At 43.6% G+C, this 19,135-nt stretch overlaps 3 protein-coding genes across 3 annotated transcripts; all 3 read left to right on the top strand.

Annotated features, from left to right (window-relative positions):
* The first annotated feature begins 994 nt into the window (after positions 1-994).
* LOC136643720 (G-protein coupled receptor 35-like) lies at positions 995-1,918 on the top strand. Its single transcript, XM_066618987.1, has one exon. The coding sequence runs from the start codon at positions 995-997 to the stop codon at positions 1,916-1,918; it is 924 nt and encodes a 307-aa protein (XP_066475084.1).
* Positions 1,919-5,603: 3,685 nt separating this feature from the next.
* On the top strand, positions 5,604-11,468 carry LOC136645913 (G-protein coupled receptor 35-like). Its single transcript, XM_066622366.1, has 2 exons — positions 5,604-5,683; positions 9,828-11,468. The coding sequence occupies exons 1-2, from the start codon at positions 5,654-5,656 to the stop codon at positions 10,770-10,772; spliced, it is 975 nt and encodes a 324-aa protein (XP_066478463.1). The 5' UTR covers positions 5,604-5,653; the 3' UTR covers positions 10,773-11,468.
* Positions 11,469-14,832: 3,364 nt separating this feature from the next.
* Positions 14,833-16,426, top strand: LOC136645816 (G-protein coupled receptor 35-like). Its single transcript, XM_066622227.1, has one exon. The coding sequence runs from the start codon at positions 14,833-14,835 to the stop codon at positions 15,757-15,759; it is 927 nt and encodes a 308-aa protein (XP_066478324.1). The 3' UTR covers positions 15,760-16,426.
* Positions 16,427-19,135: the final 2,709 nt, after the last annotated feature.

Below are 19,135 nucleotides of genomic sequence, written 5' to 3' on the forward strand. Positions count from 1 at the left end.
AGTCTTGCCTGTGGCTTCATACAACTACCTCCCCCCCCCCAAAAAAAAATAAAAAAATATGACACCATAAAATGGCAGGAGTGACATGTAGCTTGTGTACAACAGAGCTAATGGCAGCAATAAAAGGAAAAATAAAATAAGGGCACAGTCCTAACCAGGTCTACTCAGAAGTAAGTCCTATTTTGTTCAATGGGGCTTACTCTCAGGAATGTGTGGTTAGGATTACAGCTATACTGGTGTAATAAAAACCTACATCAGTTTTAAAAGAAATGAAAATATATATTTGCATATACGTATGTATGACTAGGTATTCATATGTACATATGTATACATATGCATACGTGTACATATGTACATCTACATATGTATATACATATGCAGGAAGTGGAACCAGGCCTCCACCGCTTTCTGTGCTCCATGTCTGGCTCAGAAGCCCAACACAGGGCTTCAAAAGTCTACACCAGTGATTTAGGGCCCAATCCTATTCAATTTTCCAGCACCGGTGCAACTGCAATGCAACCCCAAGTTAAGGGAACAAATGTTCCCATACCTTAAAAGTGCCTCTGTGACTACCTCACCACCATAGGATGCAGTGCATGCCCTACTGGCATGGCTGCAGTGGCATTAGAAAATTGGATAGAATTGGGCCCTTAGCTGGTGCAGACTTGAGTCGCCCATTATGGGGGCTGGGGCCTTACTCAAGATAAGAGGACAAATGTCTCCTTCCACCAAGGAGACCTCTGGCAGCTTCCTTGGCCCCATAAGATACAGTGGTGGCCATTTGGGGGCCAGTGTAGCCTACAGTGCTGGGAAGTTTAAGATTGGGCTATAAAGCAGCAGAACATGTCATTACGGGGAACCGGAGATCCTCTTCTGCCTCAAATCCCCATGCAACCCTTCTTTTCTGCAGCTGAAACCAATGTTTAAGTTATCCATCCACGTGTCCATTCTTGCTACTAAATTCAAAATTCTCTTTCCAGCCCTTTATAGCACCATGGTGGACTGCAGCAACAGTACCAAGATTGATCCAAACATAAACATTTTAGAAATAATAGTTACTATTCCTGTCACCTTATTTGGAGGCCTGTTTAATGCAACAGCTTTGTGGGTCTTCTGCTGCAAGATGCGCAAATGGACGGAGGCCAGAATTTACATGATCAACTTAGCCATGGCAGACTTCACTATCGTTTTCACCTTACCATTTATAACGTATTTCCATCACCACGAGTGGCCCGAAGATTACTTTTGCAAAGTCGTGTTTATAATCCATTGCATCAACATGCCAATGAGCAATTCTCTCATCACCCTCATAGCACTAGACCGGTACATTGCGATCAAGCATCCGCTGAAAGCCAAAGCTCTCCGGTCTCCACGGAAGGCAGCCACTGCCTGTTTGTTTCTTTGGCTCTGTTGTGTTCCTTCTGCAGTCATAATTGTGACCACGTTTCCACAGTCCCAAAAGTACTGCTTTTATCAATCTAAAGGATACCCACCTTCTATTCACTTTTATACTTTCTCTTTCTTTTTCATACCACTTCTGATCTTGATATTTTGTTCCATACAAATCATCAGATGCCTCAAGGAGAAACAGAATGCTAGCCTATGGGAGGAGAAATTAACCCGCAAAGCACTCCGTGTCATCTCGGTGAACATGGGAACATTCATTGTATGCTCTCTAACTTTCAACCTCATCTTGCTGGTTAGATATGGAGCAGATGCTGCTGAGGCTAACTGCAGGGTGCTTGATGCCCTCAACAAAGCCATTGTCATATCTGCATTAATATCACATTTAAACTGCTGTTTGGATGCCATTTGCTATTACTTGGTTGCCAAGGAATTCCAGGAAGCAGCATCTTTCTTGCCTTGCTTTCATTCAGTGCAGTATAGGTCCAACTCAACTCAAGATTCTCAGCTTTAAAGTTAAAAATGTTCAGAGAGGACTATGCTCAAGCAAGGCCAATTCAGAGCATTCTTCCTATCTCCAGGTGAAACCCAACAAAACAACTATAGGTAATGAAGAAACCAGGCATCAAATACAAGTTTAAAATGACTCTGCTACAATATACAGATCCTGATGTGTGTATCTTACCTATGTGATTGGTGCACGTAATTTACATGTATGATGTAAATTATGTAAAGTCCCAAGAAAATTCTTAACTGAAGATTCCTAGTGGCCAGCCTATTATTCCTGCATGATCACTATTTTGTCAAGCACTAGACTTCCAATGAAGCTCTGCATCTTGAGGTCGCCACCTATATTTCATTTTCAGTCATGTCCTCTGAGTACTGCAAGTCCTCACTTAAAGTCATTTCATTTAAAGTTGTTTTGTTATAAAGTTGTATAGAGAAAAAAATCGATTCTTGCCTCTGTGAGGAGTTTGCACGTTCTCCCCATGTCCGCATGGGTTTTGTTTTTTTTCCAACCCAGAAAGCTCACATTTATTTCAGGGTTTTAGGTCTTTATTTAGAAGTTTAGTGATGTTTTCATGCCCAGAAATATGCTGTAGGAACATAACTCTTATTTAAATATAGCAATTAGCCTACTGTAAAATTAGTTTTGTTATAAGTCACTCCGCTTAAGTTGCAGTTTCTAAGAAGCTTTCGACAACTTTGAGGACTTGCTGTATACTGTCAGCTGATTCAAAGGATCAAGTCGTGTCTACCATTTGGGTTGCCATATTACCCAGATTAGTATGTTTTTCATGATTTAGACCAGGAGTGTCAAACATTCAGCCCACAGGCTGGATCCATCCCTCAGAAGCTATTTATCTGCCACCTTTAAAGCTGTGAGTAAGCCGCACCTTGCAATTGGAGCTGTGTGCTGAAGCCTGCTGGGCGGTGTGGGTTTATCTTTCTCCTTACCCTGTGTGGAAGGAACTTTTGGAAGGAGGAAGCCTGAGCCAAGCCTTCAAAAAGTGGCTGCCAAATATAATAATAATATAATATACAGTATTTATATACCGCCTTTCTTGGTCTTTATTCAAGACTTTATTCAAGGCGGTTTACATAGGCAGGCTTATTAAATCCATGCAGGGATTTTTACAAATTGAAAGAAGGTTCTTTCTTTCAAGAACCACTACATTCAAGGTGTTACACTCTGATCTGGTTTCACATTCTGGCCTCCATCCTCCCACGCTCAGAGCAGATGGAACAGCTCAGCTGCAGCTTGCCAGCTGCTTCAAGGTCGCACGGTGCCGGTGGCCTCGAACTGGTGACCTTGTGGATGTTAATCTTCAGGCAAATGGAGGCTCTACCCTCTAGACCAAATCCACCCAGCCCCATGAGAGCAGAGAATGAGGGAGGGTAGCATCAGAAAAATGGAAGCCAGCAGCACAACCAGAGTGGCAAGGCTTGATGTGAGCCTCCATTTAGAGCATAACCAGTCGCCATTAGCTGCTTGGACCAGAGAAAAGGCCAAGGAAGGAATCAGTGGCAAGTGTCTCTCCCACCCCCAACCCCCACCTACAAGGCTACAGTGTTCTTGGGGATGAAAGGAGGAGAAGGATGTTAATTGTGGTGACTATGAATGGGATGTTAATGACTACTGAATTCATCCCTAATAGAGATTTCCCTGGAAAGTGGGGGGAGGGAATAATCAGGGGCTTTTAAGGAATTCTGTGCAACCATTTGAGAGGAGGGCTGAGAGCCTGAAACAAGAGCAGCGTTGAGTAAGCTGCCTGAGTAAAAACAACAAAGGAACTGTCTTGCAGGGCCCTCCAAACCCCAGCCTGCAGGCTCGATCTGTTGTTTGGAGAAAGCCCCCCGCCCCTTGAGCAGAGCTTACCATTCCGTAATTGCACCGCATTTTGAAGCAGAATATGTTGCAGGGACACTCTGGGCAGTCACTTCTGTTGCCCAGCATCTCAGGAGGCTGTGTAACAAGATGTCTGGGTAGACACGACCGCTCAGAGTGTAACAAGTTCTGCTTCAAAGAAACGTGGTGCGATGGCAGAACAGTAAGCTCCACTTGGGACAGGGAGGGCTTTTTTGGGACACAGCGGTCTCCAATTTGGAGACTGCGGGTTTAGAGCAGTGTTTCTCAAACTGTGGGTAGCGACCCACAAGGTGGGTCATGAGCCAATTTCAGATGGTACCCAATCATTTCAGTGTGTAATTTGTTTTTAATATATTAGATTTGATGCCACCATGGTATGTGACTGCATTTGGGGAAATGTTACAGAACTGTACTTGTCACAGGCAACTATATATATGCCTTTAACAATGGTAGCCAATAGGGCTTACTCCTAGAGTAAGTGTGGATAAGATTGTAGCCTTTGTGTTGTTTACTCTGTTATAAATGCTTGTTGTTATCATTAAAAAGCTTCTTTTAAAGGAGCCTTACTGTAATTAATGCAAAAAGCGCATTCTGATAAACTGCAGCTTTTAAAAGGACATTATGGGTTTTTATTTTTCCATGGAGAGCTGAATGATCTGAACACTTATGTCAAAAAAGTTTAAATATTGCTTTCATCCTGCAGCTCTGTTGTCAATATCTTGACTGCAATAACATCTTTATGAAAAACCTCATCTGCAGAGAACACTAGTCTATTGTAATATGCATCTATTTCAGACTGATAAAGTTGAAGGGGACCTTCAAGGCCATCTAGACAACCTCCTGTTTGAAGCAGGGAAAGCTACTGTAGAGCATCTCCAAAAGGTGCCTGTCATGGCCTCTACTTGAAGATCCCCAGCAGGGGAGAACCCACCACTTCCCTCAGAATGATTCTTTTCACACATTATCAATTTTCACAAAGATTCGTTCCATGGAACATAATTGTTAAGAGAGAATTGCGTAAGAGAGAGAATTTCAGCAGGTACAGCTTGCCATCTGTGAGATGACAAGCTGCACCTGCTGAAATTCCCTCTTCTATGCAATTGTTAAAGGTCCGGGATCCCTAAAGTTGAATGTTTGCCCATCCCTGCTACAGTAGGAATACAATGCAAGTGGTTGGTGGAGAAAATATGGAATTGTCAGTGGATGAGTGAACAATGAGTTCTAAAACAGCATATAAGTCATCCAGACAAAGCTGGGATCTTAAAGCACGCAGGCGATGCGAGGGGCACAAGTAGGGCAAGGAGCTTCCAGACAGCTAGCTCACCCCCACCACCAGTTGCTGGAGTCTTGTGGTTGCTTGAAGGAAAGACACTCTTTTCACACACTTAAGAATGATTTGCTTCATTATCATCCATCAATGACAATAAAGAGAAGTTCCCCTTTTATCAGCTGTGCAGCAGACAAAAGTTCCGCTTGTGAAGTTTCCTCATCACTCCACCTCCACAAAAAACCTTCCTGTGTTGGTTTCCTGCCTACAAGCTTGAAACTTGCTCCCACAATGCACTCTGTGCCCCTGCATTATTTTTCTCTTGCCATCATTGCTGAGACTCCTTTCAAGAACTGCATTCAATTCAAAGAATTCTGCAGATGAGAGGATGAGATATTGGGGAAATATCTGGCATCGTATGCATAAGTGAGAAGCTTCTGGTGAAAACAGGAACAGCTGAGCTTTCTTATGAGCTAGCACAGCAGCTGTGGGCAGAATTGTCAATTCATGTACTGAAATGTGGAAGAAGTTGTGAGTTTTTTTAATGTTTCCTGGGGATAATCAAGTCCGCTGCATTGAGTGTCACTTTCGAAGTAGGATTGCTGAAGAACATGAGTGATGACGACAATCAAACAATACAGGTATTCATTTGTTCTTCTTTCATGTCTTGCTTCCATGGAGGCTGAGTAGCATTATGACTGAGCCTGCAATCCTAACCAATTTTCCAGCACTGACATAAGGGCAATGCAACTCTGAGGTAAGGGAACAAACACTGCCCTACCTTGAGGAGGCCTCCATGACTACCTTCCCCATTGCAGGATGCAGCACATGCCCCACTGGCACAGCTATGCCAGTGCTGGAAAGTTGATTAGGATTGCACCCTCAGTTTCTCACTTAAGTCCCTGATTTTGCATCAGATAGGAACAGTGCTTGTTCATAACTGCCCCTTCACAACCAGTTTCAGTCTTACCTGGAGAAAGCAAATCTGGCCACCAACACTCTAGTCTTGCTTGTATCTTGGTTTTCACAATGAACCCTACATGGCTGCACTTGAAAAACATTTAGAGACTACAACTAGTGCAACTGCAGGAGCCAGGCTTGTGTTGGTGAACTCTAGCATAGAATATATTATTCCCATCTTGTTCCATTTGCACTTGCAACTCAAGGTGCTGGTAGTTACTTTATAAACCCTAGACCAGTGGTTCCCAACCTGTGGATTGCAACCCCAAGGAGGCTGAGCCGATTTTCAGGGTGTTGTGGACAGCTGGGTGCCACCAACTTGGAAAGGTTGAAAATCTGGGTGGGGCATCTTGAAAACGTATCTTTAAGCAGGCTGCCATCTTCAAAAAGCAGAGCCTGTATTGCTGGGTGGGAATGTGAGGTAAGGAGGACATGAGGTGGGAGAGAGAGATAGAATGAAGAGAGAGAACTTATGCTTTAGCAATTATTCTTTGAGTGTTCATTAGTGGTGAGTATGTTTTCTTTACTATGGCCTCTCCATATGAGAGAAGCACAGTACTTTGCCCCTCCTGTTCCCCACACATATTTTTTTCTGGTTGGGACATGGCTGGGAGTGACTGCCCTGACCCCTTGCAGTGCAGCAGCACAATGCAGCACAAGCACAGCCCTGGTCGCCACAATGGCCCATGAAAAGACTACTTGAGCCGCCCCACTTGCTATGGCTACTGCATTTCCCAATTTGCCCCACTGTTGAGGGCTGTCCTTCCTAAGGCCTGGTTCGGGGTCTGGGCAGCAGATACCAGGGCCTTGCCAAGTGGGCAATCACATCTTCTCATATGGCCCAGCATGCGAAGACATCAATGGGCTGTGCATGCCCACATGAGTCTCAGTGTGCTGGGAAGAAGAAGGGATCGGGTGTGCATCCTCCTCGAAGCCAGAGGGAACGAAATAGTATCTCCAGTGCCTGTTGGAGCCCCTTTGCAACTGGGATAGGTGGAGGAAAACAGCCCCACCCACCCCCAAAAATGCAGGGCAAAGGAAGTGAAATGTTCCGGATTGTGCCATGCATGAGACATGGGGCGAAAACACTAGATTCTGGCTTCAGGGGAAACTCCCTTGGCTTGGGCTCATCTAGACATATGTGTGCATGCAGTAGAGTGTTTTTCAGTCTCTCCTCTTCCTCAGGCTGTGAGACTGAGTGGCAAAGCTGTTCCCTCTGAGCCTCCATTCCCCAGCTGCAGTATGGAGACATAATAATACTGGCCTCCACAGCTTTTCAGTCATTCCTCTTCCTCCACACTCCCTCCTCCAGTTTTATGGAACGTGAATAAATGATAAAAAAATTCAAGAAGAAAATTTTTTCTCAAAAATATTTGATTTTTATTTATATTTTCATAAATATGTACCATGGAGGGGAAAAAAAATATTCAGAAGACTATCTTAAATTTGGCTGTACCACCTGGATCAGCAATGACATAGAGAAGCCAAAATGCGGCCACTCTGCACATTGCCATGGACAAGAAATGCCTCAGATCAGGCTCAGGGGAGGGAGTTCCAGCACCCCTCTGCAACTGAGGTTCACAGGCAGGCTGGCTTCCTCACCAGCCAGCCGCCTCACCACCACTCAGCTTCATCACAGGACATTCCAGGGTTTGTATTGTGGGAACCTGGCTCTTCTGAGCCTGCCCTTCCCCACTGTCAGTGCACATAAGGCCCTCCTGTGGATCCTTATCTCTTTTGCTCTCTGGCACATCTGTCACCCAGGCTACTTCCTGTCCCCTGCCTGCTTCCGCCTCGCTGTCCTTGGCCCCTGAGTCTGACCACTTGGTGGAGACATCTGGCTGGGTGTTCCTGCACAGCAAGCCTCAAAGCCAGCACAGAAGGGGGGGGGGAATTGAGAACAGCAGCTGGCTCAGAAGGTCCTATGGTGCTGCTGCACCAGACTCCCAGTGGCTGCTCTCCTGGGCCAGCTGCGCAGCCGCCATGTCTCTTTCCTTGTGGCCGGCCATGCCGCTTGGCTGGCGGCTGCTGCTTCCAGTCTTCCCCAGCCAGTCATGACAATCCCTGGCTTAAGCATTGGGAGTCTCACTGGGTTGCTGCCCAGGGCACTGGCAGGGAGAGGAGACCTCACCACTCCAGAAGCCCCCAGTAAGTCTGGTGCCCTGCCGGGACACCAACAGTAATTTATTAAAACAATTACTTCACATCCTGCTTAATGACATCATTTCTGGTCCTAAATCTTAGGGGGATCCTGACAGGTTGTAATACCTAAAAAGGGGGTCCAGGTACTAAAAGTGTTGGGAACCACTGCCCTAAACAGCTTGGACCTTGCATATCTTAGGCTTTCTGTTTGCACAGGCATGTATCCACCAGCAAGCCTCTTGTAGCAAGACTCTGCCTATGATCACTGTCTCTCCCTGGGCTTTTCAAGCCAATCGTAAGGCAAGAACCCCCTTGGCTCCTCCTCCTGCCCTCCCTCAGTCAATGGAAATATGAGAAAGCCCATGCTTTGTCCAATGATCATCCATTCCTTCCTATAAGAGATGGAAAAGAGAGCCCAGTCCCACCCCCCATTCCTGCTCACATTAATCCTTTCCTACCTTGCACCTGAAACTCCCTGCTGCTTGCCGGTCAGAATTATGGCACATGGCAAAAACAGTAAGCAGGCATCCCCAGACACAGGTAGACTCGAGTCAACATGCGTGGGGTGTTGGAAGACACAGGTAGACTCGAGTCTTTTTCTGAGTCTTCTACACGTGACTCACAAGTCGTCAAGTCACCAAAAATCATGCATTTTCGTGACTTGAGTCCACATCACAGACTCAAACTCCCAACACTGTATGTTAAACATTACTTTGAGACAGAAAGCAGCCTAAATATTTTACAAACAGACAAATAATAGTACAAACCAATCAGCGTGAAATAGCTGCTTTAAGGACACTGGGAAATTAACAGCCCCATACAGCAAAAGTAAGTATAAGACACAGACACAGACCAAAAAATATAGCATAAAATGACTTGGGTAACATGCAGCTAGTGTTAACTAGCATGACAGAGTTAATGACAGCCATAAAAGTAAAAATGGAATAAAAAGCACCATCAGTTTTAAAATAAATGAAATAAACAGATATATTTACTCAGCACAGCAATGTGGGCCTATATAATGGGAACTTAGGGCCCAATCCTATGCAGTGCACACCAGCTCACCACTGGCGCGCATTGTCGCAAACATGCCATAAGCTCTTTGTAAGCTCAAGTAGCCTCATTGCTGGGTTACTTTCCTTATCCGGAGGGATGAATATCCCCTTCTCCTGCGGAGCCAACAGCAGCTGTTCCATTGCACGTTGGATACCGTAGCAGCCATTTACGGCACCGTGGCAGCCCCACACTCTGGGCAGCTCAGTATTGGGCTGTTAGTGGTCTCTAGGAAAACTTTAAAGTGAAAGGAAAGGAACACAGGAAAGCTGTGAAGCAATGCAGCCATATCATCGATTTACATTTTGCACTAGAAATAGAAAAATATCTAATTATGACTTTTTTATCCTTAACAAATGGACATAGGATTTCCATGAGGTTTAAAAGAGTGCTGTTCCCACATCTGGCCCTCCACCTATTAGTTACACACTAAAGCAGCAGAACATGCTCTTACCTGGAACTGAGTATCTGTGCGTGCCTCCCATTTCCCCTTGCAATCCTTCTCTTCTGCAACTGAAACAAATATTACGAATATTAATATTTGTACAAATATTAATATTAATATTACAAATATTAATTACCCATCTATGTTGTTCATTTTTGCTAGTGAATTCATAATTCTCTTTCCAGCATTTTTACAGCACTGGGGTGAACTGCAGCCAGAAGATCAAGATCGATGCAAACACAAACATTTTTGAAATAATAGTTACTTTTCCTGTAACCTTATTTGGAGGCCTGTTTAATGTGATTGCTTTGTGGGTCTTCTGCTGTAGGATGCGCAAATGGACGGAGACCAGAATTTACATGGTCAACTTAGCCATGGCAGACTTCACTATCGTTTTCACCTTACCATTTATCACGTATTTCCATTACAGTGCATGGCCTAAGGATTACTTTTGCAAAGTCGTATCCGCAATCTATTGCATCAACATGCCAATGAGCAACTCTCTTGTCACCCTCATAGCCCTAGACCGGTATATTGCAATCAAGCATCCACTGAAAGCCAAAGCTCTCAGGTCTCCGCAGAAGGCAATCATTATCTCTTTGTTTCTTTGGCTCCTTTATGTACTTTTTCCACTCATGGCTCAGGTCATACGTTCAAATAACGACCAAGAGTATTGCTTTTATCCAACCACAGAATACTCATTATCTTTCCTGTTTTATATTCTTGTGTTTTTCATATCACTGCTGATCTTGATATTTTGTTCCACACAAATCATCAGATGCCTCAAGGAAAAACAGAATACTAGCCTACGGGAGGAGAAATTAACCCGGAAAGCTCTCTGTATCATCTCGGTGAACATGGGAGCATTCATTGTATGCTTTCTACCTTTCAACCTCAGTTTGCTGGTTAGATATGGAGCAGATGCAGCTGGTGTTGACTGTTTTGTGCGTAATGCTGTCAACAAAGCTGTATTTATAGCTTTATGCATATCACATCTCAACTGCTGCTTGGATGCCATTTGTTATTACCTGGTTGCCAAGGAATTCCAGGAAGCAGCATCTTTCCTACCTCGTTTTCAGTTGAAGCAATCTAGATCCAACTTCACTCAAGACTCACAGCTTCAAAGTTAATGTGAATTAAAGAGGTGCATAGTCAGGTCTTCAGTGCGCTATGCCCAAGTATGGCCAATCCAGAGCATTCTTCCAGGTGAAATCTAACAGAAGGACTACAAGAACTGAAGAAACTAGACATCAAATCAAAGTTAAGAATGACTCTAATATACAGATCCTGATATGCATATCTTGTCTATATGTTAGGCATGCATAATGTACATCCTACTTTTTTTGCTGTTCCCAGGAAAATTATTACTAAATGCTTATTCCTAGCAGACAGCCTATTGTGCTTTGCCTTCAGTTTGATCTGTATTTTTGTCAAGCACAAAGCTTGCAAATGAAGTTCTGCATCTTGACGTCACCATCTATTTTGTGCTATCAATCATGTCCTCCAAGTACAGCAAGTCCTCACTTCAAGACGTTTTGTTATAAAGATGTTGAGGAGAAAAAATTGATTGCTGCCTCTGTGGGAAGTGTGCACATTGTTCCCATGTCTGCATGGGTTTTTTCAGCCCAGAAAGCTGAAATTTATTTCAGTGTTTAATTTTATTCATGTTTCATGTCTTTATTTAGAACAGGGGTCTCCAAACCCCAGCCCCAGGGCCGGATGCGGCCCATGATAAGTCTCTATTCAGCCTGCTGCAAGCCTCTAGTCCCCTGCATGCTTCTGGTCCATTCAACCAATGTGACCAGAGATGTGTTTCAGTTGCGTCTGAAGAGTGTTTGGAGGGCCGGGAAGTCCATGTGCCTCCCCTTTGAATGCCTTCTTCCTGAAAAACCAGAAGTGACATTTTTGGGTTGTCTGAAGGCCTTAGGCTTTCTGAGGCTCTCTAATGTATTTATTTAAATTTTATATTTAAAAGTTATGTGTTTTTTGCAACTTGACACACCATGCCAGATATTTGATGTGGCCCTCTGGCCTGAAAGTTTAGAGACCCCTGATATTAGAAACTTGATGAAGTTTTGTGACCAGAAATATGCTATAGGAACATAACTCCTGTTTAAATATAATAATTAACCTACATTAATTAAAATTAGTTTGTTATGTAAGTTAGGAACCCAGGCTTTTGTGGTCAGAATTGTAACCAAATGTACAACTCCTCCAAATGGCTTTATGACCAAATTCCTTAGATTTAGTTGTTCTTGATGTTTCACCCTCAACTATGAAGATCATTGTCAAAGGAATAAAAATGCTACCTAAAACTGAAACTATCAGGAGAAAGATGCATAAGCCCCAAACACAACAGAGACGTAATAGACCTGAAACAGAAATGTCCCCAGCCAAAGTCCAAAAAGACCCTAAACCTGGGCAATTCAATATAGACTCTAGCTATTAGAAAAGCCCACTCCCATCTGAGAGCCCAATCCTGGGCTTGGCCCAGCAGCTTCCTGCCGGCGCGCACTGTCACAAACGTGACTAGCACAAATGTGACTAGCGCCAGCTGGGCACACACCCTCGGCAGCTCAGCGGTTTCATGGACCGCCGAGCCATGGCATGGTAAGTGAGGGTGGGAAGGGGGACGGGGAGCAGGAGTTCCAGGGAGGCAGGCGGAGAGAGGGTAGGGAGGAGGCATGACTGGGAGGTGGAGGGCAGGTGGGTGGCGTGCCGGGGGGAGGGAGCTGGGAGGCAGAGAGGCGGGTCTGGTGGAACTCTGCTCCACCAGATCCTGTCCATTCATGTAGGGCTCGGTACCCTACACAAACACAATTTACTTTACCACCGACCTTTTGCTGGGGCTACATTGCGGAGCTACTTCCTTTAGCCAGGAGAAGGGGACAAAAGTCCCCTTCTCCCGAGGCACTGCCCGTGGCAGTCCGAGGTGTGCAGGATGCGGTGGCAGCCGTTTGAGACACCACCGAAGCTGCGCGCCCCAGACAGCTCAGGATTGGGCTGTGAATGTGGAAAAAAGAGAGGCTTCCCTTGTCAAGGAAGTCTCAGTTAATCAGCTCACTGATTGCCTCCTCATGCCTTTGATTAGGTCAGGGGTGGGCAAACTTTCAACTTTAGGGCTCCTGGACCTTTAACAAATGTATAGAAGAGGGAATTTCAGCAGCTGCAGCTTGTTATCTCACAGATGCACCTATAGCATCTCCAGCAGCTGCCTGTCAAGCCTGTGCTTGAAGATCTTCATTGAGGGAGTATCCACCACCTCCTTCTGCAATCTGTTCCATTGCTGAACTGCCCTTGCCATGAAGAATTTCTTCCTGATGTCCAACTGGAATCTCCTCTCTTGTGGTTTGCACCCATTGGATCCTCCTAACTCTCCCATTGTATTTTGACTGCGATAAAGGAAGCAGAAGAGAAGAGTTTATAATGCAAATGGCAAATGTGCATTCTGGCCAATTAGGAATTTGCATTTACATTGCAATTGGACTGAACTGGTCCATGTTAAGCGTTATGTATGAATAAGTCTTCATGTAATTCAGCAAAGTTCTAAGGGTTGAGCATGAAAATTAGTAACCACAGGGTTGTGTGGTCTTTTCTGTTGCAAAATCACTGCAAGCTGTGTTTTCTTATCTTCTTTTTTTATTATTATGTCTCAATCTTGTAAAGCCAAGAATTTTCATTTAAAAAGACAGTTGCAAAGCTTAGTTTTAATTTACTTAAATATTATTTGCTTAGACAGAATGAGGAGTGGAGAGCAAAAAGAAAAAAAAAATTACAAATGACTTACCGGTACTCAGTAAATAACAGGAAAAGAGAGCAGACTATCAGTGAAGCATCTGGATCAATATGGAGTATATCTCATACACTGATCAACTTCAGAGGAAGAGCTGGGTTTCCTTCCAAGATATCACAGCAGCTGCTGAGTTGCTGAATTCATGCACTGAACATAGGCAGGGTCCGGTGGAACAAGCCCCAAGTTTATTCAATGTTTCCAGCAGCTAAACAAGTTGGCTGTACTGCATGTAGCTTTCGAAGGAGTGTCGCTAATGATACAGAATAAGTAATACAGTCAAATAAGACAGGTAATATTCTTCATCGTCTTTGTTTATTTTTAATGTTTATATGCACTGCTTTATTGCTCTTTGTTATAAGCCTCTTTCAGTTGGCCATTTGGGGTTGGAAAAGCAGGTTGAAAATATAGTTATACAGGTTAAAAACTCTTCCATCACATTTGTTTCAGTGAAGGCTGAATAGCATTATAACTACTAGTAAGTTTCTCACTTAAGAAAATAATTGTGCATCAGACATGAAAAATGACTGCAGCTTTAAAGGCCGTTTTCTTCCTCGCTGAGAAGGCAGCTCTGACCACGTCACCCATGCCTTGCTCATATCCTGGCTTGTGCAATGAGCCCTGTATGGAGTTACCCTTGCAAAGCATTCAGCTTGCATTGAGAAATGAACATTATTTCCAGGGATGGAAACTAGAGTCAAGCAACTCGAGTCAGAGTCACAAATACACACAGTTTTCACGGATTTGTGTGAACTTGAGTTACGCGTGTCAAAGACTCGGGCAAACAGTAGAGTCTGGGGCTACCGACTCAGAAAGCGACATGGATTTGGATTACTTGAGTCACCCAGATACAGCTTGGGGTGCTGCTTGAGTACTCTGAAGTTGCGCTGCTTCCGTCTCACCTGAAACACCTTGTGTGGTGATCTGGAAGCCGTGCATTTCGATCTGCGCAAGCAGCAGCAGCAACCAACAGCAGGGTACATTATGTTCAGTCAGGAGGCAGAGACAGGGGCTGTGGGGGTGGAGGGAAACATCAGCTTTTGAGTAATTTGACCAAGCAGCAAAGGAGGGCGGATGTGAACATGGAAGATGCTCACACACCATTTCTTGAACTGTTTGCACACTGAAGGGGGTAAGGATGAGAGAACTGGGCTCTGTTAAGCTCTTTGCAGTCGCTCCACATACAAATATGCCACTGAGATGAGGAAGAATTGTGGCCCCTGTATTTTCCTTGGTAATTATAACTGATTAGAATCTGGTACTGTACTGATCGGAGGCAGAAAGGTTTATTAATGGAGAAATAGAACCAGCTACTGCTATTGAAACAAATATTGTAATAATGTTTGTGTCATTTTTTGCAACTTAATTCAAAATTCTCTTTCCAGCAACTCTACAGCACCATGGTGGACTGCAGCAATATCACGATTGATGAGAACATAATCAATTTCAGACTAATTGTTGATAGTCCAGTCGTCCTTTTTGGGGGCCTCTTTAATGGAATTGCCTTGTGGGTCTTCTGCTGCAGGATGGGCAAATGGACAGAGGCCAGGGTTTACATGATCAACTTAGCCATGGCAGATTTCACTTTGGTCTTCACCTTGCCATTTATAGCATATTTTCAATATCAAAAACAGTCTGAAAATGACTTTTGCAGAGTCATAGTGACCATCTCTTATATCAACATGCCAATGAGCATCTGTATACTCACCTTCATTGCCCTAGACCGGTACATTGCAATCAAACATCCCCTGAAAGCCAAAGTTCTCAGGTCTCCACGTAAAACAGCCATTACTTGTTTATTTCTTTGGCTTGGGTGTGTTCTTTTTGCAGTCACAAATGCAGCCATAATTCCATTTGAAAAGTATTGTATGTATAAAACCACAGAGGCAAAAGTGTATCATGTTCTGTTTTATACTGTCTTTTTCTTCTTCATACCAATGGCAATCTTGATATTTTGTTCCACTCAAGTCATCAGATGCCTCAAGGAGAAACAGAATGATAGCCTACACAGGGGGAAATTAACCCGGAAAGTACTCCGTATCATCTCAGTGAACATGGCAACATTCTTTGTATGCTTTCTGCCTTTCAACCTCAGCTTGCTGGTTAGATGTGGAGTGGATGCAACCGGAGCTGGCTGCTGGCTGCGTGATGTCAGCACCAAAGTCATACATGTAACTTTATGCATATCACATCTCAACTGCTGCTTGGATGCCATTTGCTATTACCTGGTTGCCAAGGAATTCCAAGAAGCAGCATCTTTCCTGTCTCACTTTCGTTTGAAGCAGTCTAGATGCAACAGAACTCAAGACTCAAAGCTTCAAAGCTAACATGAGTTTAAGATGTGTGCAATCCTGTCTTTGATGTCCACGCAAGTCCAATTCACAGCATTATATCAAATTAAACCCAACTGAAGGATTCAACCAAGGAACTAGGGGTCATGTTCAATATAATCTATGCCAGTGTTTCTCAAACTGTGGTTTGGGACCCACTAGGTGGGTGATGAGCCAATTTCAGGTGGGTCCCCATTCATTTCAGTATTTATTTTTAATATATTAGACTTGATGCTACCATGGTATGTGACTGCATTTGGGGAAGTGTTACAGATCGTTACTTTTAACAAGCTACTATGTGCCATTTAATTATTTGAGCCATTTAGTTATATGAGCCATTTAGTTATTTGATTTTTTTCTCTGTAAACCACTTTGTGAACTTTTAGTTGAAAAGTGCTATACAAATACTGTTAATAATAATAATATGTGTATTCTTTTAATAATAGTAAATGGGACTTACTCCTGTGTAAGTGTGGGTAAGACTGCAGCCTAGGATTGTTAAAAATTTTGATCATGTCACTTCCAGTCATGACATCATTTCCACTGGATCCTGACAGATTCTCATTCTAAAAAGTGGGTCCTGGTGCTAAATGTGTGAGAACCACTGATACCTTTTTGTTTGATGAAATTTTGTCACTGGCATAGATGAGATCTTATTCTGGTGTAATGTTGATTTTTGAAATATAAAAGTTTCCATCCATATCTAAGTGGTGTTTTTGCTATTAATTTTTAATGTTCTCTTTTGTTATTTTGAATTGTTGGTGACCTATTCTTTATAGGCAAATAATGTTTATTATATCTTTACCAACAAAATATTTGCCCTTGGCTCTTAAATTAGTGGAGAACAGTCTATTACAAGATAAATGAACTGTCAGGAAGGACTTCAACTATATCTAAGAGTTGCAGAAATGAGCCTCATAAAATTGTCTCTGGTTAAGAATGGGGGAGTAACATGCACGTACCCCTGTTTTGATTTGTGAAACAGTGAACAGTATATCAGAGTCAGAGGTTAAAGTATCACCAAAACATCTTTGTGCAAACTACAAACATTGAGGAATATAGTAAGGAATTGCCATGGATAAGAATATTTTTCTTTACACATTTTTATAGGGTACTGCAAACTATACAGTGAAATGAATGATGAATTGCAGTCCCCAAAGCAGCTGCTTCATCAGCCTCATGTTTGGGCTGGCCCTGAAAGAAAACTGCTAGTGGTAGCAGTAAAAATGCTGCCTTCTGAGCATAGCTAAGCTTATAACCTCTTTCAAGATGCAGTTACACCCTATGACAGCATAACTGAGTTTATGGTGTGAGTGACTACACCCAAATCTAGGCCCAAAGGAAGTGGAGCAGCTGAAAGTAGGTGGCTGTATTAAGACTATACTGAGAGAAAATTACTTTTATATTTCTTTTAGAGTATTTTCTTCTCTGCGCTGTTTATTTTTGCTTTGAAACTTGGTATACTTCATTTACAGACCAATCCTATCCCCCACCACTAGTACCAATAGAGCCATGCAAAATAATAATGATAATAATGATAATAATGATAATAATGATAGGTATTTATATACCGCCTTTCTTGGTCTTTATTCAAGACTTTATTCAAGGCGGTTTACATAGGCAGGCTTTATTTAAATCCCTTATTAAATAGGGATTTTTACAATTTGAAAGAAGGTTCTTTCTTTCAAGAACCACTACATTCAAGGTGTTTCGTTCCGATCTGGCTTCACATTCTGGCCTCCATCCTCCCACGCTCAGAGCAGATGGAATAGCTCGGCTTCAGCTTGTCAGCTGCTTCAAGGTCGCACGGTGCCGGTGGCCTCAAACTGGCGACCTTGTGGATGTTATCTTCAGGTAGACGGAGGCTCTACCCTCTAGACCAGACCTCCAGCCCAAAAAAGGCACAAGCACTGCATTCTGGGGGGGGGGGGCACTTGAGGGCAAACAGGAGGTAAGTAAAAATAAAAATGCCTCTGAATCTCCACGGATATACATCACCAATTTTGGTGTCATATGTCCTAGAGGAGAAAAGAGGCCAGGAGATTTATGAAATAGGAAATAAGATGACGGTAAGCAAGCTCTGGGATTTAGATGTACACTATATTGGAATGCAATAGGATGCCGGTATCTTGCTGTCTTGTATGCTCCCTGAGGTTCACTGTGGTGAGCCACTGTCAGCCCAATCCTAACTTGTGCTGGAACAGGCAGGCTGGGAGGCCCGCACTCTATCCAGTTTTGAACTGTCTGAGGCTCGACCCGTGGCAACGGGAAACTTTTCCCCTTACCCCAGGAAAAGCCACAACAGTCCTAATGGGGCTACTCAGATCTGCGCCACCTGACAAAGTCATACAAATCTGAGCACCCCAGGATTGCCCTGGGCTGCCCGGGAATGGGGTCATTATCTGGCATATCTGCTGGATCCTGGCCCTGCCTCCCAATTTCTACTTGCTCACCCCCCAGAAATGCCTGCCCCACCCTGAAATGCCTCCCTCCTGCCTCCTCTCCACACCCTCCCCAGACCCCTGTGCCAGTGACATAGCTAATGAACGTGCAGCCCAGTGCAGAGCTCAAAATGATGCTCCAGAAGTGATGTCACAACCGGAAGTGACATCACACCTGGGCTTTTAAAAAGTGCAAATTGGGGGAAACGTGCCGCCTCCCCCCAGCAGTTCACCACCCACTTGATCTGCCACCTCCCCCCCAGCCAGTGGCATAGCTTAAGGCATCTATATGCTACCTGGGATCAAAGAAGATTTTGTAGCCCTCCCATGATAAAATCAGATTCAATTAAGTAAATAAATAAACAGTGTGCCCCTTATTGGTTAGAGACAATGTGCTGGGGTGAAGAGGGACAGTTATTCTCTCCATGCTAAATATAAGAGAAGCCCCACTTGAAAAAGTGCCTCTTTACCAATTAGCAGGAGTAGCTGTATTATGATACATGGAAATCTGACTCATATTAACACCTTATTGGTTCTACTCAGTGTCATAATAACATCTCATTGGCTCTCAGAACAATCAGTCTCATAGGTCGGTTTTGAGTTAAAGAAATCCACTTTTTGTTCTATAAGGCAGTTGTGTTTGTTTTCTGATTAATTGGCCATAACTTTTGACAGAAAACAAATATTCCAATGAGGTTTGTTTCATTGCATTCTGCATTAAATTACCTTTCCAATGACATATAACATGATGGTATTATTTGTAGATACCAATTTTTTCACAATTTTGACCACTAGTGTCAAGCTCAGCTTGTTGCCTCCCTAAAGCTTGTTGCCCAGTGCGACTGCTACCCCCTGCACCCCCTTAGCTACGCCACTGCCCTGCGCTGGCCAAACTCAGCCAATGCATACTTACCAGGCCCAGGGCTTGTGTC

This window comes from Tiliqua scincoides, chromosome 3 (genome assembly GCF_035046505.1).
Source record: "Tiliqua scincoides isolate rTilSci1 chromosome 3, rTilSci1.hap2, whole genome shotgun sequence".
In the NCBI taxonomy this organism is placed as follows: Eukaryota; Metazoa; Chordata; class Lepidosauria; order Squamata; family Scincidae; genus Tiliqua; species Tiliqua scincoides.